The sequence below is a fragment of the Nerophis lumbriciformis genome, linkage group LG02, assembly GCF_033978685.3.
Source record: "Nerophis lumbriciformis linkage group LG02, RoL_Nlum_v2.1, whole genome shotgun sequence".
Classification (NCBI taxonomy): Eukaryota; Metazoa; Chordata; class Actinopteri; order Syngnathiformes; family Syngnathidae; genus Nerophis; species Nerophis lumbriciformis.
This window is the reverse complement of record NC_084549.2, coordinates 66,200,568-66,227,500: the sequence shown is the minus strand read 5'-3', so window position 1 is coordinate 66,227,500 and position 26,933 is coordinate 66,200,568. Positions and strand designations below refer to the sequence as shown.

The 26,933-nt window shown below is 38.1% G+C and overlaps 1 protein-coding gene across 5 annotated transcripts in view; it reads left to right on the top strand.

Moving 5' to 3' along the window:
- Positions 1–25,539, top strand: part of LOC133610453 (follistatin-related protein 1-like) — a 43,455-nt gene extending 17,916 nt beyond the window's left edge. For 3 of the 5 annotated variants that reach the window (XM_061966750.1, XM_061966741.1, XM_061966734.1), the window contains 9 exons: positions 2,020–2,109; positions 2,197–2,326; positions 4,622–4,651; positions 4,731–4,846; positions 7,079–7,197; positions 7,325–7,437; positions 7,542–7,652; positions 12,225–12,325; positions 24,956–25,539. In XM_061966750.1, coding sequence (XP_061822734.1) covers positions 2,020–2,109; positions 2,197–2,326; positions 4,622–4,651; positions 4,731–4,846; positions 7,079–7,197; positions 7,325–7,437; positions 7,542–7,652; positions 12,225–12,325; positions 24,956–25,207 — 1,062 coding nt within the window. In that variant the 3' untranslated portion in view covers positions 25,208–25,539. Of the gene's footprint in view, positions 1–2,019; positions 2,110–2,196; positions 2,327–4,621; positions 4,652–4,730; positions 4,847–7,078; positions 7,198–7,324; positions 7,438–7,541; positions 7,653–12,224; positions 12,326–12,387; positions 12,449–13,995; positions 14,867–24,955 lie in introns of those variants that run through there. The other 2 variants (XM_061966755.1, XM_061966760.1) reach the window with 2 other exon arrangements.
- Positions 25,540–26,933: the final 1,394 nt, after the last annotated feature.

Sequence of the window (26,933 nt, the reverse complement as noted above, 5' to 3'; positions counted from 1 at the left end):
TAAATAAATAAATAACATAAATAAAGATAAAAAACAGGAGTGTGAAAATAGAACATACATCATGTGAAAATCATAAATCAATCAATAAAAAATAAAAAAGGAAATTGAAAATAGTAAAAAAAAAACAGAATAAAAACAATTTAAAAAAGGAATGTGAAAATAATAAATAAATCAATAAAAAAAAGGAATGTGAAAATAGTAAATAAAAACAATAACATTTTTAAAAAAGGAATGTGAAAATAGGAATGTTGATTATACATCGCTCACTCAAATTATTCCAGGAATGCATCGCACTTTGACCCAGTCGAGAGCGAGCGCTTTAATTGCGTGCACTATTTCAGCCGTGCGTCGCTGCGAGCGTCTACCCAGGTGGGCGGTGCCATAGAGAATGTGCTGACGCGTTAAAAACATCACAAAGATGAGTTACTGCTGTTATGAAGTCATGTTAGACCTCCTGAGGGTGCACTAAATCCCTCCGAGATCCTCACCGGGACAAGACGACGCCTGCAGGAAGGCCTTAGGTCCAGGCTGAGGTCAAAGGGCGTCAGTGTTTGTGTTTTTAACCACAAGTTCACTTCATGTTGAACATGACACTTCTAAATTGATCCTTCAAGTGGAACACCTTGTCACGCACAGCAGGTTGTCAGGTGCGTGAGTGATGATTAAAGATGGCGGCAGCTCCTCTCTAATCTCGTCGGCCCCGCGGCGCTCTTGATGGCGGCGTTGTGCGAAATGCTGACTGCTTGTTCCTCTTTAGTTTGGTGTCTGATCAAACGAGACCGAACCATTAGCCTTTCTTTTTCAATCCCTCCAGGATTTCACAGGATTTTCTTTGAAAATGCCTGAATTTGTTGCGGTTTTTTGTTTTTTTTCCATTTGTAACAGATGTTGCAATATTTTCAGGCTTTTTCCCAAAACAACTTGTGATTTTATGAATTAGTTATTAATGTTTTAAGTGTTTCTTGAACCCTCAACGTCTAAAATCACAGGATTTGGACCAAAAATGTAAACAAAAAAAATACGGTATTGATTTTTTAGAGCACACAGACTGAGACGCGCTGACATAAGCAGGTTTCACTGTATGGAACTGCTAAACTAATACATACAGTCCAGCCTCTCTATTTGCAACCTTTTACATGGCGCCAAAAATTATTTATACTGATTTCAATGCCTTGCATCGTCTATATTAGATATATAACAACGGGCGGGTGCGGGCGGGTGTGGTTTTGATAAAATGTTGGTTCGGGTGGATGGCGGATGGTTGACGACTTTTGTGATGCGGTTGCGGATGAAATAATTGCCTATCCGCGCATCTCTACTGGACACACACTATTCTCCCCTCTCCCCTCAGGCAGGAGACTACGGTCCATCCAGACCCACACCTCCCACCACCTGAACAGTTTTCTCCCCTCGGCCATCAGGCACATGAACAATAACTCCTAACAGTAGCTCCTTTGAATTCCTTCTAAGTCTATAACAAGATCTGATAGCTCAGTTACAGCTCTTGTTATTACCAAATCTGTGTTATATGTGTTTTATGTTGCACCATTGCACCAAGAAAAATTCCTAGTTTGTGAACCCGTTCTCAAACAATGGCAATAAAACGATTCTGATTCAGATATTATTTATAAAGCAAGTTCGAGTATCATTGGCAAATTTCCACATGGCGTGCTGCCCGCCTTGGCACGCATTTATGTGTCCTCTTTTTGGGAATTCAGAATATGGTCAGCCTAGTTTAACCGATCCCTAAGTACAACACGAACCCTAACCTCATTGTTGTCATGCAAACAGCCTATTATGATATGGGTCACGTCAAGGGTGTGTGGGAATCGAACGATGACTTACTTACGGCGTGCGTGTGTGTCCTACACTGACCAGCTGCACGCGGGCTGCACAGGCTCTTTGTCATTGAAAGCAGCAGGCCCCTAGGAGGTCAGAGGTCACCATCTGCAGACCGACACACACTCTATTCAGAGAAATGGAAGGTATGGACACGTTTTTATTCTTTGTGTTTTTCAGGATCACTCGGTTTGTAGCAGAACTTTCTGTGGAGCCGGCCGCGAGTGCGTGTCCGACGACGGAGGCCGGCCCGTGTGTCGCTGTCTGCAGGTAAGACGAGGACCCCCGGGGAAGGCCGAAGTCTAACCGCCGACGAGCCGCGTGTTTCCTGAAATTAACGCCTCGCTCGCCGTGCAGCGGTGTGACGTCTCCGAGCACTGGGTGTGCGCCAGCAATGGCAGGTCCTACAGGAACCACTGTGAGCTGCACCGAGACGCCTGCGTCACCCGCACCAAGATCCACGCCGAGACCAGGGGACGTTGTCCAGGTGCGCAGAACACACACAACACATCGAGATATAATCTCAGGCCTGAAGATTTTTTTTTTTTAAATGTTAAGCATTTTCTACAATGTTAGAGAAATGACTTAATACACTTACTAAACATCTGTCCGAGTTCCAATGTAGTACCTTGTCTGACCTGTGGGAGGCAGCAGTGTGATTGATTGATTGATTGAAACTTTTATTCATACTTGCCAACCTTAAGACCTCTGATTTCGGGAGGTGGGGGCGTGGTTGGGGCAGGGGCGTGGTTAAGAGGGGAGGAGTATATTTACAGCTAGAATTCACCAAGTCAAGTATTTCATATATATATATATATACATATATATATATATATATATATATATATATATATATATATATATATATATATATATATATATATATATAAGAAATACTTGACTTTCAGTGAATTCTAGCTATATATATATTTATTTATTTTATTATATATATATATATATATATATATATATATATATATATATATATATATTAATATAAATAAGAGAAATACTTGAATTTCAGTGTTCATTTATTTACACATATCTAGATATATATATATTTATTTATTTTATTATATATATATATATATATATATATATATATATATATATATATATATATATATATATATAAGAGAAATACTTGAATTTCAGTGTTCATTTATTTACACATATACACACGTAGAAGAAGAAGTTATTCTTCTACGGTAAGCAGCCGCCCCCGTAGAAGAAGAAGCGCGCGGTGCATGCTGGGATATATGACTGCGCGAGGCGTGTCGTTTTGATTTCCATTTGTTTGTTTATGTAAAGACCCCAAAATGGCTCCTATTAAGAGACACGCTTACGACGCAGAGTTTAAACTTAAGACGATCAGTCACGCAGCAGAACACGGGAATAGAGCAGCAGCGACACTGACTCCATTAATGACGACTTCGATGAGACAGAGCCGGGCATGTTGGATACCGTATTCACCCAACTGTTTAATTTGGACACTGAAGAAGAAGTATTCGAAGGATTCGTGGATGAGGAATAACTTCACATGCCATGACATTATATTCTTTACATGTGTATGTAAACTTTTGACCACGACTGTACCATCAAGCTGCTGACTGTCAAAATGCATTAAACACGACTTGATGTAAGTTGCAGGGAATAATTGCATTTGTTAAGCGATGCGATGAAGTGTGTATAAAGAGTTTATTTTACACACACATAACACTCATCTACTCATTGTTGAGTTAAGGGTTGAATTGTCCATCCTTGTTCTATTCTCTGTCACTATTTTTCTAACCATGCTGAACACCCTCTCTGATGATGCATTCTGCTTCGTCTCCTTGTTGTGTGCGCAGTTGTGCACTGCACTCTCTAAAAGCCCTAGATGTTATTGTCACATATGCATGTGCAGTAGATGGCAGTATTGTCCTGTTTAAGAGTGTCACAACATTGCTGTTTACGGCAGACGAACTGCTTTACGGTAGACGAAAACGTGACTGCTGTTGTTGTGTGTTGTTACCGCGCTGGGAGGACGTTAATGAAACTGCCTAACAATAAACCCACATAAGAAATCAAGAACTCGCCCTCCATCATTCTACAGTTACAACGTGATTGGGCAGGCACGCTGTTTATATTGTGGGAAAGCGTACGTGAAAACAGGCTGTCGGCACGTCACTCAGGTCCACATGGAGCTGGAGGGGGCGTGGCCCCCATGCTCCGCCTGAATTTCGGGAGATTTTCAGGAGAAAATTTGTCCGGGGAGGTTTTCGGGAGAGGCGCTGAATTTCGGGAGTCTCCCGGAAAATCCGGGAGGGTTGGCAAGTATGCTTTTATTAGTAGATTGTACAGTACATATTCCGTACAATTGACCACTAAATGGTAACACCCGAATAAGTTTTTCAACTTGTTTAAGTCGGGGTCCACGTTAATTAATTCATGGTAAACGCCGGTGTATCACTGGTATAGGGCCATTATACAATATGAAAATAGGTAAGTATAACAATATAACAATATGAATGAATACAAAAAAATATATTTGTGTAAAATAAACGAGAAGAACTGAAAAATATTGCTAGTATGGATCCAGTATTAAAGTATCCTTGGAGTCGAAACTATTGGTGTTTGGATCAGTCTTTACCTGTTGACTACACTGAAAGGGATTATTGATGAGTAAGCAAATATGGAAGATGTTTCATGGCGGATTGTGGACGTGATGACACACACTCAGCATGTGTGTGTGTGTTGGGATGATGTCGTGTTGTGATGATGTCCGTGTTTCTCTTCCCAGAGAAGCCGGCCAAGACGGACGTGAGTCCAAGTAGGTCAAAGTTGAAACACTCCACATTTGATTGAAGCGTTTTGACACAGCAGCCATTGCTGCCATGTTGTGTTTGCAGTCGTGTGTTTCCTGTCTGATCGCGACTGGCTGAGGGGGCGAGTGATCCAGTGGGTCCAGCAGGAGGTGGGATCTGACGCCTCATCACTTAACCAGCTCACGCAAACTTACTTTCAGGTTGGTTTTTCATTAACATGGCATCAATTACGTGTATGTGCTTTGTGTAACAGGTGTTAAGTGTGTTACATGCTGTGTGTTAAATGTGTTACCGCTGTGTGTATTGTGTGTTACACGTGTTGCAAATTAAGTGTTAAATGTGTTTCAGATATGTGTTAAAGTTGTGTGTTAAATGTGTTACAGGTGTGTTTTTGTGTTGCAGTTGTGTTAAATGTGTTACAGCTGTGTGTATTGTGTGTTTCAGATATATGTAATGTGTGTTACAGTTGTGTGTTAAGTGTGTTACAGATGTTTGTATTGTGTATTACGTGTGTTAAATGTGTTTCAGATATGTATATTGTGTGTTACAGTTGTGTGTTAAATGTGTTTCAGATAAAAAATGTGTTTCAGATATGTGTATTGTGTGTTTCAGTTGTGTGTGTTAAATGTGTTTCAGATAAAAAATGTGTTTCAGATATGTGTATTGTGTGTTACAGTTGTGTGTTAAATGTGTTACAGATGTTTGTATTGTGTTACGTGTGTTAAATGCGTTTCAGATATGTATATTGTGTGTTACACATGTTACAGGTGTGTTACATGTGTTACATATGTGTGTATTGTGTGTTGCAGGTGTGTGTATTGTGTGTTGCAGGTGTGTGTATTGTGTTACAGATGTGTGCATTTTGTGTTACATGTGTTACAAATGTGTGTATTGTGTGTTGCAAGTGTGTGTATTGTGTGTTGCAGTTGTGTGTTAAAATGTGGTACAGATATGTGTATTGTGTGTTACGTGTGTTAAATGTGTTTCAGATAAAAAAATGTGTTTCAGATATGTGTATTGTGTGTTACAGTTGTGTGTTAAATGTGTTTCAGATAAAAAATGTGTTTCAGATATGTGTATTGTGTGTTACAGTTGTGTGTTAAATGTGTTACAGATGTTTGTATTGTGTTACGTGTGTTAAATGCGTTTCAGATATGTATATTGTGTGTTACACATGTTACAGGTGTGTTACATGTGTTACAGATGTGTGTATTGTGTGTTGCAGGTGTGTGTATTGTGTGTTGCAGGTGTGTGTATTGTGTGTTACAGATGTGTGCATTACGTGTTACAAATGTGTGTATTGTGTGTTGCAGGTGTGTGTATTGTGTGTTGCAGGTGTGTGTATTGTGTGTTACAGATGTGTGCATTATGTGTTACATTTGTTACAAATGTGTGTTACTTGTGTTTCAGATATGTGTATTGTCTTACATTTGTTACAGTTGTGTATTAAATGTGTTACATATGTGTGTATTGTGTTACAGATGTATGTTAAACATGTTACAAATGTATATTGAATATTTTACAGATGTGTGTTAAACGTGTCTCATGTGTGTTACAGATGTGTGATACATTATGTGTTACAAATGTATGTTAAACGTGTTACAGATGTGTGTTGAACATCATACAGACATGTGTTAAATGTGTTACAGCTGTGTGTTGAATATCCTACAGACATGTGTTAAATGTGTTACATATGTGTGTTTTACATGTGTTACAGATGTGTGACTTGTGTGTTACATGTGTTACAGATGTACATTAAATGTGTTACATATGTGTGTTGAATATCTTACAAATGTGTTAAACATATTACAGACGTGTGTATCGTGTGTTACATACGTGTGTATTGTGTGTTACAGATGTGTGAATTGTGTGTTACAGACATGTGAATTCCGTGTTCAAAAGTGTGTTACAGATGTGTGTATTGTGTGTTACAGATGCGTGTATTGCGTGTTACAGATCTGTGTATTGTGTGTTACACGTGTTACAGATGTGTGTATTGCGTGTTACAGATCTGTGTATTGTGTGTTACACGTGTTACAGATGTGTGTATTGCGTGTTACAGATGTGTGTGTTGTGTGTTACACGTGTTACAGATGTGTGTATTGCGTGTTACAGATCTGTGTATTGTGTATTGTGTGTTACAGATCTGTGTATTGTGTGTTACACGTGTTACAGATGTGTGTATTGCGTGCTACACGTGTTACAGATGTGTGTGTATTGTGTGTTACAGATCTGTGTATTGTGTGTTACACGTGTTACAGATGTGTGTATTGCATGTTACAGATCTGTATTGTGTGTTACACGTGTTACAGATGTGTGTGTGTTGTGTGTTACAGATGTGTGTATTGTGTGTTACAGATGTGTATATCGTGTGTTACAGATGTGTGTGTTACAGATGTGTGTGTTACAGATGTGTGTATTGTGTGTTACAGATGTACGATAATGGAGATTCTCAGTTGGATTCCAAAGAGTTCTTAAGTTTTCTGCAACATAATGAAACGGCACTGAACCTCAACTCCTCCAACACCTTGGAGACCAACACTCTGCTCCGGTATACGTCATATTAATTGACTAAATAAAAACATTGAAAAGCATTGAATTGTAGCTGACCCCAAAAGGGAATAAGCGGTAGAAAATGGATGGATGGATGGATGAATTTCAAAGTTTCCTTCTGTCAGGTCTTTGTGTGTTGATGCTTTGATCGAGCTGTCAGACGAGAATGCAGATTGGAAACTAAGTCCGACAGAATTTATTAATTGTTTTACTCCGACCTACCATCCACCTGAAAGAAGTAAGTACACTTGTTTCTAATTCTGTCACCCAAAATATTCACTTCAGTGTTTTATTCACTGCACTTTATCATTTATCTGAACATTATTACTATTATTATTACAGAATGTGCTTTGGAGGATGAAGTGTTTGAGGATGGCGCCGAGACTAGGATGGAGTGCAACAAGTGTGTGTGTGCCTGTGGAAACTGGGTGTGCACCGCTCTGACCTGCAACGGTGAGAAGGAACAAAACACTGAAAACCTTTCCAACTACGGTGGCCCACAGGGACAAACGCAAAACAACCTTCAAACCATCCAAACACAAAAACACTTTCACTAGAAAAATGCTTGGCTAACTTCCTGGTTGCATGGCTAACATCCATGGCTGACTTCCTGGTAGCATGCCTAACTTCCTGGTAGCATGGCTAACTTCCTGGTCACATGGCTAACTTCCATGGCTGACTTCCTGGTAGCATGCCTAACTTCCAGGTAGCATGGTTACATTTTTGGTTGCATGGCTAACATCCTGTTAGCATACCTATCTCCCTTGTAGCATGGCTAACTTCCATGGCTAACTTCCTGGTAGCATGGCTAACTTCCTGGTTGTAACGCTAACTTCCTAGTAGCAGGGCTAACTTCCATGGCTGACTTCCTGGTAGTTTAGCTGACTTTCTCGTAGTCTGGCTAACTTCCTGGTAGCATGGCAAACTTCTTGGTTGCAGGGCTAACTTCCTGGTTGCAGGGCTAACTTCCTGGTTGCATGCCTAACTTCCCGGTAGCATGGCTGACTTCCTGGTAGTCTGATAAACTTTCTGGGAGTCTGGCGAACTTTCTGGTAGCATGGCTAACTTCCTGGTAGCATGGCTAACTTCCTGGTGGGAAGACTAACATCCATGGCTGACTTCCTGGTAGTCTGATAAACTTTCTGGGAGTCTGGCGAACTTTCTGGTAGCATGGCTAACTTCCTGGTGGGAAGACTAACATCCATGGCTGACATCCTGGTAGTCTGGTGAACTTCCTGGTAGCATGCCTGACTTCCTGGTAGCATGGCTAACTTCCTGGTAGGATGGCTAACTTCCATGGCTGACTTCCTGGTAGCATGTTTAACTTCCTGGTAGCATAGCTAACTTCCAGGTAGCATGGCTAAATTTTTGGTTGCATGGCTAACATCCTGTTAGCATACCTAACTCCCTTGTAGCATGGCTAACTTTCTGGTAGCATGGCTAACTTCCTGGTTGTAACGGCTAACTTCCTAGTAGCAGGGCTAACTTCAATGGCTGACTTCCTGGTAGTTTAGCTGACTTTCTCGTAGTCTGACTAACTTCCTGGTAGCATGGCAAACTTCCTGGTTGCAGGGATAACTTCCTGGTTGCAGGGTTAACTTCCTGTTTGTATGCCTAACTTCCTGGTAACATGGCTGACTTCCTGGTAGTCTGATAAACTTTCTGGGAGTCTGGCGAACTTCCTGGTAGGATGGCTAACATCCATGGCTGACTTCCTGGTAGTCTGGTGAACTTCCTGGTAGCATGCCTGAGTTCCTGTTAGCATGGCTAACTTCCTAGTAGCATGGCTAACTTCCAGGTAGCATGGATAACTTCCTGGTAGCATGGCTAACTTTGTGGTTGCAACGGCTAACTTCCTAGTAGCAGGGCTAACTTCCATGGCTGACTTCCTGGTAGTCTGGTGAACTTCCTGGTAGCATGCCTGACTTCCTGTTAGCATGGCTAACTTCCTGGTAGGATGGCTTCCATTGCTGACTTCCTGGTAGTCTGGCGAACTTCCTGGTAGTCTGGCGAACTTCCTGGTAGCATGGCTAACTTCCTGGTAGCATGGCTACCTTCCAGGTAGCATAGCTAAATTTCTGGTTGCATGGCTAACATCCAGTTAGCTTGACTAACTTCCATGGCTAACTTCCTGGTAGTCTGGTGAACTTCCTGGTAGCATGCCTGACTTCCTGGGCAAAGTTAACTTCCTGGTAGGATGGCTTCCATTGCTGACTTCCTGGTAGTCTGGCGATCTTCCTGGTAGCATGGCTAACGTCCTGGTAGCATGTCTAACTTCCAGGTAGCATGGCTAAATTTCTGGTTGCATGGCTAACATCCTGTTAGCTTGACTAACTTCCATGGCTAACTTCCTGAATGCAACCGCTAACTTCCTAGTAGCAGGGCTAACATCCATGCTGACTTCCTGGTAGTCTGGTGAACTTCCTGGTAGCATGCCTGACTTCCTAGGCTAGGCTAACTTACTGGTAGGATGGCTAACTTCCATGGCTAACTTCCTGGTAGCATGGCTAACTTCCTGGTTGCAATGGCTAACTTCCTAGTAGCAGGACTAACTTCCATGACTGACTCCCTGGTAGTGTAGCTGATTTCCTCGTAGTCTGACTAACTTCCTGGTAGCATGGCTAACTTCCTGGTTGCAGAGCTAACTTCCTGGTTGCATGCCTATCTTCCTGGTAGCATGGCTGACTTCCTGGTAGTCTGATAAACTTTCTGGGAGTCTGGCGAACTTTCTGGTAGCATGGCTAACTTCCTGGTAGCATGGCTAACTTCCTGGTGGGAAGACTAACATCCATGGCTGACGTCCTGGTAGTCTGGTGAACTTCCTGGTAGCATGCCTGACTTCCTGGTAGCATGGCTAACTTCCTGGTAGGATGGCTAACTTCCATGGCTGACTTCCTGGTAGCATGCTTAACTTCCTGGTAGCATGGCTAACTTCCAGGTAGCATGGCTAAATTTTTGGTTGCATGGCTAACATCCTGTTAGCATACCTAACTCCCTGGTAGCAGGGATAACTTCCATGGCTGACTTCCTGGTAGTTTAGCTGGCTTTCTCGTTGTCTGGCTAACTTCCTGGTAGCATGGCAAACTTCCTGGTTGCAGGGTTAACTTCCTGATTGCATGCCTAACTTCCTGGTAGCATGGCTGACTTCCTGGTAGTCTGGCAAACTTTCTGATAATCTGGCGAACTTTCTGGTAATCTGGTGAACTTCCTGGTAGCATGGCTAACTTCCTGGTAGGATGGCTAACTTCCATGGCTGACTTCCTGGTAGTCTGGCAAACTTCCTGGTAGCATGCCTAACTTCCTGGTAGCATGGCTAACCTCCTAGTAGCATGGCTAAATTTCTGGTTGCATGGCTAACATCCTGTTAGCATACCTAACTCCCTCGTAGTATGGCTAACTTCCATGGCTAACTTCTTGGTAGCAACGGCTAACTTCCTAGTAGCAGGGCTAACTTCCTTGTCTGACTCCCTGGTAGTGTTGCTGACTTCTTTGTAGTCTGGCTATCTTCCTGGTAGCATGGCTAACTTCCCGGTTGCATGCCTAACTTTCTGGTAGCATGGCGACCTTCCATGACTGACTTCCTGATAGTCTGGCGAACTTCCTGGTAGCATGGCTAACTTCCTGGTAGCATGGCTAACTTCCATGGCTGACTTCCTGGTAGTATGGCGAACTTCCTGGTAGCATGCCTAACTTCCTGGTAGCAAGGCTAACTTCCATGGCTAACTTTCTGGTAGCATGATTACATTCCTTCTTTTGTGTTCTGTCAACTTGCAGTGTTTTTCTCATGCTATGTTTATTTGGGTTTGTGTGTGTTTTTTGCATTTACATTATTTTCCTTTGCATGTGTGTTTTATGGTGTTTGTGGGTTTTCGGATCATTTGGACGTTCCTGCTTGTCGTACCTACCAGAGGAGTTTATAGCATTGATTAAAAAAAGACAATGTAGCCTGCAGCAGCACAGCTATTCACCGTTACTGTATCTTTAAGAGTGCAGTCTGCTCTATGAGGGGCCGTTAGGGACATTATTCAGAATTACCTCTTACATACACTACTGAAATGCTCTCACACAAACAACTGAAATCTTTTTCTTTTATACGCACTACTGAAACACTCTTATAAACACTACTGAAATGCTCTTACATACACTACTGAAATGCTCTCACATAAACAACTGACATTTTTTTCTTGTATACACACTACTGAAACACTCTTATAAACACTACTGAAATGCTCTTACATACACTACTGAAATGCTCTTATAAACACTACTGAAACACTCTTATAAACACTACTGAAATGCTCTTACATACACTACTGAAACACTCTTATAAACATTACTGAAACACTCTTATAAACACTACTGAAACGCTCTTATAAACACTACTGAAATACTCTTACATACACTACTGAAACACTCTTAGAAACACTACTGAAACACTCTTATAAACACTACTGAAACACTCTTACATACACTACTGAAACACTCTTATAAACACTACTGAAACACTCTTACATACACTACTGAAACACTCTTATAAACACTACTGAAACACTCTTACATACACTATTGAAACACTCTTATAAACACTACTGAAACACTCTTACATACACTACTTAAACACTCTTATAAACACTACTGAAACACTCTTATAAACACTACTGAAACATTCTTACATACACTACTGAAACACTCTTATAAACACTACTGAAATGTTTTTGTCTCACGCACACACACACACACACACACCTGGAATTATTTTTCACTAGTATGTATAAACGGATTTCACCTGTGTGTGTGTGCTTCTTACACGTGTGTGTGAGAGACAACAATTTCAGTAGTATGTGTGCAAAGATTTCAGTTATGTGTATGAGAGCATCTTACCAGTGTATATGCGAGCATTTTACCAGTGTGTGTAAGAGCATCTTACCAGTGTGTATGAGAGTACTTCAGTTGTCTGTAATCATAAACAAATGTTGGTGTTCTGTTTTGGAGGTATTGAACTTTTACTGTTGCTGTGTTTGTCAGGGGAGCCTCATGTGGACGTGAAGGATGAAGAGGAGGAAGAGGAGGAGGAGATGACGGAGGAAGAATGGAGCAAAAGGGTGGCTGAACTCAGTGCTTCACAGGTCAGTCCTTTTTCTCCACATTTTCTAGCTGTGTCGACCTACTATTTTCTGTGACATTCCAGGGAACTTCCATGAATCTTGAATGAAAGCTGGAATTCTCATTTCCTTGAATGCACCACCAAGTCCAACTAGAAATGTAATACAGTAGCAATAGACTGTGAATAGCTACTATAGACAGGGCTGGCCAAAGTGTGGCCCCGAGGGCCATTTTAACGGTCCACTGCACATTCTAAAAATACTATTTTAAAAAAACGAAACATGAAAAAGTGGAATAAAAGAGCAAAACAGGTGAAATGTAACGAGAAAAAGTTGCAATGTTGACTATCAACACAAAGCTGCCAAGGCTGTTTTTTCTCTAAAACTGTCTGTTCAAAGAATAATAATGAATCAAAATCAATGTTTGGATTTTTTAACCAATACAAGGCTCCAATGTTCCACTTTAAAATGTTTTTTGGGGAAAATATTGCATATATTGTGTGTTTGTCATAAAAAACTATGTTTTTTTGACACAAAGGAAATAAAACATAACAAAAAAATCATGAAAAAAAAACAACAACTTAGAATCGACAGATCTGAAGTTTGTCTGGACTACAGACTTAAGGGCCGAAAGTAAAAAAAATTTAATGTATGAGTTTTTCTTAACACCTTTTGCATCCCCAATCATTTTAGTGGGACTTTTTTTCAACTGTCATTGCTCAAAAAATAATGTTGTTATAAATTATTGTTTTATTTGAGGCATCATAAATGTCCCCTTTGAAAACAATTTTTGAGGGAAATATTGCATATTTTGTGTTTTTGCCATAAAAACAGGGCTTTGACATAAAACATTAAAGAAAACAAAAAATAACTTTCCGTGACGACCCCCTTAAAGTTTTGTAATAAATCAGAAATATCAAGCTACTAAAATGTGCCAAACGTGGATAAGTGTCGAGTGAGCGTTTTGCATTTTTCCCATCATGCATTGCAGGGGATTTAGATGGATGTAATTTAGATTTTTTTTATTGTGTTTGGACGTTTGTCATAATGTCCACAGAATTCAGTGAGCAGGCTGTGTTTTGTGTTGACATTTGTTTGTGTTGGCATTTCTTTGTTGTTGTTTTTTTGCACCATGACTAGGGAAGGTTGTTTGGATTAGCTGTGCTAATATTCCAAAACACTTTCAAGGGTCATTGATCTGATTTACTCACGTCGTCCACAAGATGGCAGCAAATATGTAGCATTCAGAGACTGCCCGGTATTGATTATTAATTTGAAAGCGCAGTGCAAAGCTTTGTTGAACTCATGATGTCTCGCGGGCCAAATTGAAGAGGCTGGTGGGCCGTACAGCCCTGATCTTAAAATTCAAGCGTTGAATGGAAAAAATAATAATAATAATATACAATTTGTGTGTAACTTTTTTATGACTGAAACCCTTCCAAACTTGAGGGGGGGCCCAAAGGTTAAACTAATCTCTATACTCTAATTGGTTTTGAAAGTGAAAAATATCAAAACGGTTCCTGCATGCTTTGATTTTTTTTAGTGGTAAAAGTTGAGCTAAGATATAAATTGCAGCCATATCTATAATTGACATATTAATAAAGCCTGGATGTCACTCATTCCTTCACCCTCCTGACGGTCAACGACTAATGAAACTTTTTAAATTTGACATTTGTTGTTTTGTTTTCTTGCAGGAGAGCTTGGCCATGCAGTCTTAAGGTCACTTTTGAAGCAACCAATCAGAGAGCAGACAAGGAAAATACAGTCAACATAACTGTGCAGGTTTTATTAATCGTCAACACATCACTTTTCTGTGTAATATTCAACTAAAAGATGGTTCACGTCACTTTTAGCAAGGCATCAAGTTGTGTTTATAATTCGTGTTATCGTAATCTGATTGGACGAGAATAATTAGTTAAAAGCATATTTTGACCGCTTAAGGCAGGAGTGTCAAACTCGTAGTCATTGAGGGCCACATCACAGTTATGGCTTTCCTCGGAGGGCCGCTTGTAACAGTAAATCAGGGGTGCACAAACTACGGCCCGTGGGACAAAAGTGTGGCTCACCGGCGTGTTCATTAAGGAAACTAATTTTAATTATCTGACTGTATAACTGGGTGCAACTTTGATGTGGTCTTGTGGACAATGTCAGTAATTCATGGAAATGACCATGAATTGCACTTTGAAACGTACTCAGCACAGAATTTTTATACATGACCCAATCCAAACAACTTCCCCACTCATGGCGCAAATAAACCGACACAAAAAGTCAACACACAACACAACCTGCTCACTGAACTTTGTGGATATTATTAAAAATGTCCAAGCACAACACATAATACAAAATTACACCCGTATAAATTCCTTACAAAGCATGATGGGAAAAATGCAAAACACTCTTGCCACATCCACACTTATCCATGTTTGGCGCCTTTTAGTTGCTTGATATTTCTAAATGATTACAAAACTTTAAGAAGGTTGTTACGGAAGTAAACGAGGTAAGAGTCGCAGTTTCACATACTCTTAATGTCCTATCATATTAATTATATATCCATTATATTAATATAATCCGTATACCGGTATATAAATATGTACACACACATATATATATATGATATATATGTGTATATACTGTGTGTGTATATATATATATATATATATATATATATATATGTGTATATACTGTGTGTATATATAAATATATATATATATATATATATATATATATATATATATACACAGTATATATATATATATATACACAGTGTATATATATATATATATATATATATATATATATATATATATATATATATATATATATATATATATATATATATATATATATGTATTTATTGTTACTTTACATGCAGTCTGCTTTCGGCCAAATTTTTTTCAGCCCAATGCGTCCTCCAAGTCTAAAAGTTTGGACACCTCTGCAGTAAATATTATATACATTTATTTATTTATTATATATATTTATTTACAATGTAAAAAAAATCTATACATTTTACAGTAAATAACTGACATTATGGTGCACTCTTAAGGCCGCTTGTAACAGTAAATGCTATATAAATATATACAATTATCTATTTATTATATATGTTTGTTATGCTCACTGTAAGAAAATCTGTACATTTTTACAGTAAAAAACTGACAAAGTGGTGCACTCTGAAGGACCCTTGTGACAGTATATGATACATGAATGTATACAATTATCCATTAATGATATGAGATGGGCTCCAGCGACCCCAAAAGGGACAAGCGGTAGAAAATGGATGGATGGATGGATATGTTTTTTATGTACACTATTTTAAAAAATCTGTAAATTTTACAGTAAAAAACTGACATTTTGGTGTTTTTTACTGCATCTAAATGGGAAGAAAAAACTGTACCAAAGCTTTTTTTGGCTTTTTCTGACGACATTTTTCTTACCGTAAAAATCATATTTACAGTGTACCATTTGATGGATAACTTGCTTTAAAATCATGGGTCAAGTAGATATTTAATTACTCATTTTTTTGTAACGAAAAATGTTTGGAATGTAAGATAATATATTTGTTGCAATATTTGATCAAACTTTATATGTATAAAATTGCATGCAGCACATGTATTGTCTTCTGTCAAAATGAAAGGTTGAATATGTTTAGTAAAAAGAGAATAATAATAATTTCATTTTTTTGCAGGCTACATAAAATGATTTAGCGGGCCAGAGGCTTTGAGTTTGACACCTGTGACTTAAGGCACCAATTTAAACTTTAGGCTTAAAACATATTCATATTCCAGTGTAAACTGAGGCGCATACTTAATTTGGAACATTTTATACTGAACAGTAGTTTATAGAAAAATGGAAAACTACTTATTTTCTTATTATTCATGACACGCAAGTAAATAAGATAGAAAAGAGAAAGTAAATAGAAGAAGAAGTAATTCATATTATTCATATTCCAGTGTAAATTGACAAGCTTACTTATTTTTTGAAAGATTTTCAAATAAATAATAATTTATGGAAAATAAAAATAAAAATTATTTCCTTATTATTCACGACACGCAAGTAAATGAAATAGAAAAGAGAAAGTAAACAGAAGAAGAAATCATAATTGAGGGACATCAATAAGGCCTCCAGACAGGCTCCTCCCCTCTGTGGGAAAGACACGCCCCTTCGTTGTAATTAGTCAATGCGACCGCGCCGTCCTCCCCCGCAGTCTGGGTGGGTTGGTTGGAGCCGTAGTAGAACGGACCACAGTGGCTGAGTGGAGGGGGCGGAGCTGGGGACAGGTAGGACGTGTAGGCTGGGGGCGGGGCAGCGTACGAGAGGCCAGACAGGTGCCTTCTGGGATTGGGAGCGAAGGAAGACGTCAGGGCGGTCATGTGACCAAACAACGACGCCTCGCCGGCCCACAGGGAGGAGGACAGCGGTCTGCAATCTGCGGAGGAGGAAAGCGTTGACACTAGAAATAGTTGTCACTGTACGACAATTATGTGAGAAAAATGTTTACAAGAACAATATTTAACAGGATTAAAGTCAAATATATTGGTAAAAAATATATATATTTTTTAGAAAAACACAATGTTTTGAAAAAAGTTACTTTACAAGAATTGTTTAGAAATATATATATTTTAAGAAAAAAAATGTTTTAAGAAAAATATGCTATATAACAGGATTAAAGTAAAATATATTGTGAAAACATGTTTGTTTTTTTGAAAAACGCAATATTGTGAAAAAGTTATTTTAAAAGAATTGTGTAGTAATATTTAAGAAATATATATATTTTAAGAAAAAAAAATTCAGAAAAAATATGCCATTTAACAGGATTAAAGTCAAATATATTGTGAAAACATGTTTTTTTTTTATAACACAATGTTGTGAAAAAAAGTTATTTTACAAGAATTGTTTAGAAATATTTAAGAAATATATATATATATTTTAAGAAGTTTATTTTTATTTTTTTAAATTAAATAATTAAAATTCAAATATATTGTGAAAACATGTTTTTTTAAACGCAATGTTGTGAAAAAAAGGAAATGTACAAGGATTGTGTAGAAATATATACATTTTAAGAAAAGTTTTTTTTAAGAAAAAATATGCCATTTAACAGGATTAAAGTCAAATATATTATGAAAACATGTTGGGGGTTTTTAACGTAATGTTGTGAAAATTATTTTACAAGAATTGTGTAGAAATATTTAAGAAGTATATACATCTTAAGAAAAAAGTTGTTTTTAAGAAAAAAATATGCATGTGTTTTTTTTTTTTAGAAAAACACGATATTGTGAGAAAGTTATTTTACAAGAATTGTGTAGAAATATTTAGAAAACATGTATTTTAAGAAAAACGTTTTTTTTAAGTATGACATTTTACATGAATAAAGGCAAATATTAAAAAATTATTTTTTTAGAAGAAAAAAAGCTATTGTAGATAAAGTTGTAATACAATTTTTTAAAAATATTTTCAGAAGATATAATTTTACAAAATTATGTAATTTTACAAGATTAAAGTTAAATGCATTATATAGTAAAGTTGTCATTGTACAACAATTATGAAGTTGTAAAGTTGTAATACAATCTTTTTAGGAATATTCTGAAAATAAATTTTTTTTACAAAACAAAATTATCTAATTTTAGAAGATTATAGACAAATAATTTACAATTTTTGTTGTAATATTGTGAGAAAAAAGTTGTCATTGTACAAGAATTATGTTGCAATATTTTGGGAAAATTGTATCATACCATTTAAAAGGATTACATTCAAAACACAATATTGTGAGAAAAAGTTACTTTATAAATATTTTACAAAAAAGATTTAAAGAAAAATATGTTACTTTACTGGATTAAAGTCAAATACATCGTGCATGAATATATATATATTTTTAGAAAAGTTAGTAATATTGTGAGAAAAAGTTGCCATTGTACAAGAATTATGTCAGAATATAATGATTAAAAAAGTCAAGATTTTACAAGAAAAAATATGCCATTTTCCAGGATTTAAGTTTTTTATTTTAGAAAAACACAGTATGTAAGAAACATTTTTTTTTTTACAATAATTGTGTGGAAATAATTAAAAACATATATTTTTTAAAGTTTTTTTTTTTTTTTAGAAAAATGCAATATTGTGATTAAAAAAAGTTATTATACAAGAATAGTGTAGGAATATTTTAAGAAAAAAGATTTGAAGAAAGAATTACCGGTATGTAATTCTACAAGATTAAAGTCAAATATACATTTTTTTTTACAAAAAAGTGTGAAGTAATGTGTCATTGTACAACAATTATTCGCTGTGGGAATATTTTGTGAAAAAGGTTTACAGAAATTTAAACTAAACTAAAAAACTAAACTAAAAAGTCAACGGCACTTGAATATGGACTACATGAGAAATAGTATTTCTAATGGGATCAGAGATTTATATTTACAGCAACACGAGTAGATTCCCTTGGCCCTAATCTCAGCATTGGAGTGGTCCACCACCATACTTGCCAACCCTCCCGAATTTTCCGGGAGACTCCCGAAATTCAGCGCCTCTCCCGAAAACCTCCCGGGACAAATATTCTCCCGAAAATCTCCCGATTTTCAGCCGGAGCTGGAGGCCACGCCCCCTCCAGTTCCATACGGACCTGAGTGAGGACAGCCTTTTTTCACGACGGGAGGACAACAGGGTGACAAGAACTAAATCATCCAGACTAGAGATAAATTGTATTATTATGTTTATCTTACCTAAAAATAAATATATTTATTAATTAAAAAAAAAAAAAAATATATATATTTTTTTACTATATTTTGCTAAAAACATCAAAATTAATTGTATTTTTTTTTCTGACTCCTTATTACATCCAGCCATAGAATTATACATTAAAATAAACATTTTAAATAATTAATTTTAAATTATCATAATAATTCATTTAAATTGACCATATTTAATTATTAAAATAATTGCTTGTTTATCAACAACTTTAGCATTTTATTCATTACATTTTGAAGCTCTCAGAAGCCAAGTTATGTTATATTCCTTAATATTTATTTAGGCAAATTTGAAGTATCAATTATCCAAACACTGTTTTGTTTGCATATTTTCAGGATATATATATATATATATATATATATATATATATATATATATATATATATATATATATATATATATATGAAATACTTGACTTGGTGAATTCTAGCTGTCAATATACTCCTCCTCTCTTAACCACGCCCCCAACCACGCCCCGCCCCCAACCCCCCACCTCCCGAAATCGGAGGTCTCAAGGTTGGCAAGTATGTCCACCACATTCTGAAGTAATGGTTGCGTTTACAAAAGAAAGGTGGCTAATTGTCGGTCGTTTAGTGGTACATTTTAAACTAACAGCCTTTTGGCTGCCTTCTGGGAATTGCAGGGGGTTAGAAAACCCTGGGCGTTCACTTAAAGGACGTGGTGTCGGATAAGTGAGGGCGGGCTATTACTCCGCCTCCTACCTGAAAATGCATCGCCGCACCTGGACGACCTAAAAGCTCCCGCCTCTTTCTGACGCTGCCCTGAGGAAGAGAAAACGGGAAGCGTGAGCTCGACAAACAACTCGGCTGGTTGTTTTTCTCCGGCGTCTACCCACGTCTGGGCAGCCGCGGGCCGTCCACGGTCACCTTGATGGCCCGGTGCAGCGTGGCCACCTGAGGGGGCGTGGTCAGCACGTTGACGCTGATGGTGAAGCTCTTGCCTGAGGAGAAAGTACAGGACACTATCAGGCAGTGCTTCTCAAATGGTGGATTTAAGCAGGGCGGGAAGGACTTCCAGGAATGGCGTCATTTTTTCATTCTTGAACGATACACAAGCCTCCAGCTAGGTGGCAGCACTGATCCACTGGCTCAACCAGGAAATATCAGCAAGTTTTTTTTTTAAATACAATTGAAAACCTGATGTTTATTTGTTTATTTATTTATTCATTTATTCGTACAAACCACTCTTAGAGTTGCTGGCACCAGCACCTAATTGCCAAAAAAGTGGTTTGTACAGATAAAGCCATCAATATTTACTGTAAATGAATATTAGGTTCTCAATCGTATATCAATTTAGGGGGGCGTGAAAAAAATGTTTGTCCCCAAGGGGTTGTATGAAAAAAATAATTGAAAAGCACTGCATAGTTTTCTTGTGTATTTGTGCACGACTAAAAGTAGACAAAAGTATTGGGACACTTAGGACTACCACTGGACAAAAGTATTGGGACACTTACACTGGACAAAAGTAGTGGGACACTTACACTGGACAAAATTATTGGGACACTTAGGACTAAAACTGGACAAAAGTATTGGAACACTTAGGACTAAAACTTGACAAAAGTATTGGGACACTTACACTGGACAAAATTATTGGGACACTTAGGACTAAAACTGGACTAAAGTTTTGGGACACTTAGGACTAAAACTTGACAAAAGTATTGGGACACTTACACTGGACAAAAGTATTGGGACACTTAGGACTACAACTGGACAAAAGTATTGGGACACTTAGGACTAAAACTGGACAAAAGTATTGGGACACTTACACTGGACAAAATTATAGGGACACTTAGGACTAAAACTGGACAAAAGTTTTGGGACACTTAGGATTAAAACTGGACAAATGTATTGGGACACTTAGGACTAAAACTTGACAAAAGTATTGGGCCACTTGGGACTAAAACTTGACAAAAGTATTGGGACACTTACACTGGACAAAAGTATTGGGACATTTAGGACTACAACTGGACAAAAGTATTGGGACACTTAGGACTAAAACTGGGCAAAAGTTTTGGGACACTTAGGATTAAAACTTGACAAAAGTATTGGGACACTTAGGACTAAAACTTGACATAAGTATTGGGAAACTTCGGACTACCACGGGACAAAAGTATTGGGACACTTAGGACTAAAACTGGACAAAAGTATTGGGACACTCGGGACTAACACTTGAAAAAAGTTTTGGGACACTTAGGACAAAAACTGGACAAAAGTATTGGGACACTTAGGACTAAAACTGGACAAAAGTATTGGGACACTTCGGACTACCACTAGACAAAAGTATTGGGACACTTAGGACTAAAACTTGACATAAGTATTGGGAAACTTCGGACTACCACGGGACAAAAGTATTGGGACACTTAGGACTAAAACTGGACAAAAGTATTGGGACACTCGGGACTAACACTTGAAAAAAGTTTTGGGACACTTAGGACAAAAACTGCACAAAAGTATTGGGACACTTAGGACTAAAACTGGACAAAAGTATTGGGACACTTCGGACTACCACTAGACAAAAGTATTGGGACACTTAGGACTAAAACTGGACAAAAGTATTGGGACACTTAGGACTACTACTGGACAAAAGTATTGGGACACCTACACTGGACAAAAGTATTGGGACACTTAGGACTAAAACTGGACAAAAGTATTGGGACACTTCGGACTAAAACTTGACAAAAGTATTGGGCCACTTGGGACTAAAACTTGACAAAAGTATTGGGACACTTAGGACTACCACTGGACAAAAGTATTGGGACGCTTACACTGGACAAAAGTATTGGGACACTTAGGACTAAAACTGGACAAAAGTTTTGGGACACTTAGGACTAAAACTGGACAAAAGTATTGGGACACTTAGGATTAAAACTTGACATAAGTATTGGGAAACTTCGGACTACCACGGGACAAAAGTATTGGGACACTTAGGACTAAAACTGGACAAAAGTATTGGGACACTTGGGACGTAAACTGGACAAAAGTATTGGGACACTTGGGACTAACACTTGACAAAAGTATTGGGACACTTAGGACGAAAACTGGACAAAAGTATTGGGGCACTTAGGACTAAAACTGGACAAAAGTATTGGGACACTTCGGACTACCACTGGACAAAAGTATTGGGACGCTTACACTGGACAAAAGTATTGGGACACTTAGGACTACAACTGGACAAAAGTATTGGGACACTTAGGACTAAAACTGGACAAAAGTTTTGGGACACTTAGGACTAAAACTGGACAAAAGTATTGGGACACTTAGGACTAAAACTTGACAAAAGTATTGGGCCACTTGGGACTAAAACTTGACAAAAGTATTGGGACACTTAGGACTACCACTGGACAAAAGTATTGGGACGCTTACACTGGACAAAAGTATTGGGACACTTGAGACTAAAACTGGACAAAAGTATTGGGACACTTAGGATGAAAACTTGACAAAAGTATTGGGACACTTAGGACTAAAACTTGACATAAGTATTGGAAAACTTCGGACTACTACGGGACAAAAGTATTGGGACACTTAGGACTAAAACTGGACAAAAGTATTGGGACACTTTGGACTACCACTGGACAAAAGTATTGAGACGCTTACACTGGACAAAAGTATTGGGACACTTAGGACTAAAACTGGACAAAAGTTTTGGGACACTTAGGACTAAAACTGGACAAAAGTATTGGGACACTTAGAATTAAAACTTGACAAAAGTATTGGGACACTTAGGACTAAAACTTGACATAAGTATTGGGAAACTTCGGACTACCACGGGACAAAAGTATTGGGACACTTAGGACTAAAACTGGACAAAAGTATTGGGACACTTGGTACGTAAACTAGACAAAAGTATTGGGACACTCGGGACTAACACTTGACAAAAGTATTGGGACACTTAGGACGAAAACTGGACAAAAGTATTGGGACACTTAGGACTAAAACTGGACAAAGGTATTGGGACACTTCGGACTACCACTAGACAAAAGTATTGGGACACTTAGGACTAAAACTGGACAAAACTATTGGGACACTTAGGACTAAAACTGGACAAAACTATTGGGAAACTTAGGACTACCACTGGAAAAAAGTATTGGGACACCTACACTGGACAAAAGTATTGGGACACTTAGGACTACAACTTGACAAAAGTATTGGGACACTTAGGACTAGCACCTGCCAAATATGCGGGCCCGACCAACGCTGCTTGCAGTTTTTGTGTCTGTGTACTTTTAAAGTTATTTTTTTAAATGTGCACTTGTACTTAAGTGTGTTTAAGTCCTGCCAGGGCCAAAATTTATGTTGCATAATTTAGGTTTCGGATTCAAATAAATATTTAGTTAAAAAAAAAGATTTAAAGTTAGGTTTAGGTGGAACTTCACTTTTTGGGGAATTTTGGCCTATCATTCACAATCCTTATGTGAGACATATGTTTTTCTTTGTTTTATGCATTCTAAGTCGTAAAATATGGCAACTAAGAGGTGGCTAACACTGCAGATAACAAGTTAGAGTGTCCGCCCTGAGATCGGTAGGTCGTGAGTTCAAACCCCGGCCGAGTCATACCAAAGACTATAAAAATGGGACCTCATACCTCCCTGCTTGGCACTCAGCATCAAGGGTTGGAATTGGGGGTTAAATCACCAAAAATGATTCCCGAGCGCGGCCACCACTGCTGCTCACTGCTCCCCTCACCTCCCAGGGGGTGATCAAGGGTGATGGGTCACATGCAGAGAATAATTTCGCCACACTTAGTGTGTGTGTGACAATCATGGGTACTTTAACTTTAACTTTAACTATTCCATCCATAAAACCCTCTAATTTAATATAAACATCCCAGTCTTTGTAAGTTAAGTTAAAGTGCCAATGATTGTCACACACACACACTAGGTGTGGCAAAATTATTCTCTGCATTTGACCCATCACCCTTAATCACCCCCTGGGAGGTGAGGGGAGCAGTGAGCAGCAGCGGTGTCCGCGCCTGGGAATCATTTTGGTGATTCAACCCCCAATTCCAACCCTTAATGCTGAGTGCCAAGCAGGGAGGCAATGGGTCCCATTTTTATAGTCTTTGGTATGACTCGGCTGGGGTTTGAACTCACAACCTGCCGATCTCAGGGCGGACACTCTAACCACTATCCCAGTGAGAGCAGAAATCGTACAGTAAGTAATTGTTTGATTATATTAATATGTTGTATATCTTGTTTAGCACTTAGCAATACTGCTACTTGCTGGATCTACTTATCACACAGCTTCTAAACTTTGTAGATCATCCTCCTTATATTCAATTCAGAATCGACTCTTGATTCAGTAGCGGGGGATGTATATTGTAGCGTCCCGGAACAGTTAGTGCTGCAAGGGGTTCTGGGTATTTGTTCTGTTGTGTTTGTATTTGTGTTACGGTGCGGATGTTCTCCCGAAATGTGTTTGTCATTCTTGTTTGGTGTGGGTTCACAGTGTGGCGCATATTTGTAACGGTGTTAAAGTTGTTTGTTTGGCCACCCTCAGTGTGACCTGTATGGCTGTTGACCAAGTATGAATTGCATTCACTTGTGTGTGTGAAAAGCCGTAGATATTATGTGACTGGGCCGGCACGCAAAGGAAGTGCCTTTAAGGTTTATTGGCGCTCTGTACTTCTCCCTACGTCCGTGTACACAGCGGCGTTTTAAAAAGTCACACATTTTACTTTTTGAAACCGATCCTAATCGTTACAAATAAAAATTGCTGTCAATTCCAAAATCTATTTTTTAACACTCCTAGAGGGCAATCATCTTGAAAAATTTGCAGGAAATGTATGATTTATTTCATTCTTGCCTTAGATTTTTTATTTATTTGACTTGTACGTCACGTGAGCGCGTTATAAAGCACTCTCTTGATTCCCACCTCTGCCGCTGCGGCCGATGAAGCGCAGGTCGTTGAAGTGAGCGCGTCCCTGCTTCATGGTGGCGGTGGCGTTACGCAGCTCGGCGCTGCTGTTGTCCTCGTTGCCGGCCATCACGGTGACCGGCACGCCATCCGGAACGTCCCCGCTCAGGGCCAGCACCTGGTCGGATGGAGAAGGACTTGGATGGGTATTGACAAACTACAACAGCAGGCTCTTGAAAGCAGGCACGTGCTCACGGTGAAGGCCCTGGGCAGGGTCTTGTTGCACCGCCAGTGGTGAGGAAGGCTGCTGCACAAGAAGTTGGGGCTGTCCGTCTGCACGAAGCCTCTAGGGGACGCTGTGCTGCGCTCGCAGAGGGTCCACACCTCAGCTTTCTCCGGGTGAGCGTTTGAGGACGATGGAGCAGACCGACGCTTCATTGGAGCACCTTAAGGACAGACAGGACATTTGACTTACCTTTCTTCTCCTAATTCAGCAGTGTTTCTTAACCATAGGCTCAAAATATCTGTTTCTCAATAGTGGTCGGTATGGGATGCAGTGTTACTCTTTTCCACCACTTGTGGCAGTAATGACATCACAGAGAAGTTCCTTAAGGGCAAAAATTATGACTAAAGTGGTGAAGCTGAATTTTTATTTTCACTTCAATTTTATTGACTCTTTAAAAACAATTTTATTTTGTTAAAATGTATTTATTTTAACACTGTGTAATTGGTTTTTTTGGGTTTTGTTTTTGTTTTTGTTTTTTTCTCATTCACACTCATTCACACTAAAGGGTTGTTTCTTTCTGTTATTAATATTCTGGTTCCTACAATATAGAACAATACAGTCTGCAAGGGATACAGTCCGTGAAGCACACATGATTGTGTGAAAAATAAAATAAAAATAAATAAATAAATAACATTAAATAAAAAAAATAAAAATAAAAATAAAATAAAAAATATATATAAGGCCCCTTCTTTGGCTATTTTTAAGACCCTTCTTAAAACCCATTTTTATTCACTGGCTTTTAACCCAGCATGAGACTTTGAACTGTTTTTAGCTTTTAACTTTTTGAACTGTTTTTAACTTTTAAACTGTTTGTATCTAACAAACTGTTCTTAGGGTAATTTATATTTGCTTTTTAATTGTGTATTTTTATTTCTGTTTTAAATGTTATTTTTTTAGTCTGTCCTTTGCCTCTATTTCTTTGTGGTGTACAGCCCTTTGTTTTTCAACTGTGCTTGTCTTTAAAGGGCTTTATAAATAAAGTTGGTATGGTATATATATATATATATATATATATATATATATATATATATATATATATATATATATCCATCCTACCATCCATTTTCTACCGCTTGTCCATCCATCCATTTTCTACCGCTTGTCCCGTTCAGGGTCGCGGGGGGTGCCAGAGCCAAATCAGCTGCACAGGGGCGGTAGGCGGGGTATATATATATATATATATTTTTATTTTTATTTTATTTTTTATTTTACTTTATTTTTATTTTATTTTATTTATTTATTTGTTTGTTTTTGTGTGTGTGTATATGTAACAAAGTGCAAAGCCATAGGCTCACACAAGTTCAGTAAATAATTTAAATTTGGAACACAGCATCATCGTTTTCACAGCTTTTTGGTTGTTAGAGGTAGAGAGTGTTTTAACGTAGGGTTCTAATCCTTTTTTAAAGGCACAAAAAAACAGGTCGGGTATTGAGAAACTTACATTTATGAATATAGAACTTTGCCAATAGTATAATGAAGTTGCAAAGGTAACATTCCAAAACATGTCACGTGTTTATTTTTCAATTACATTTTTTTTTTAAATTTTATAAACCTAATGCTTTGTTTTAAAGATGTGCTATTTGGATTTACACTGTATGAAAAAAACATTTAAAATTAATTTTACCTTTGCAACCTCATTATACTATTGGCTAAGTTTTATATTCATAAATGTAAATTTCTCAATACCCGACCTGTTTTTTCTGCCTTTAAAAAAGAATTAGAACTCTACATTAAAACA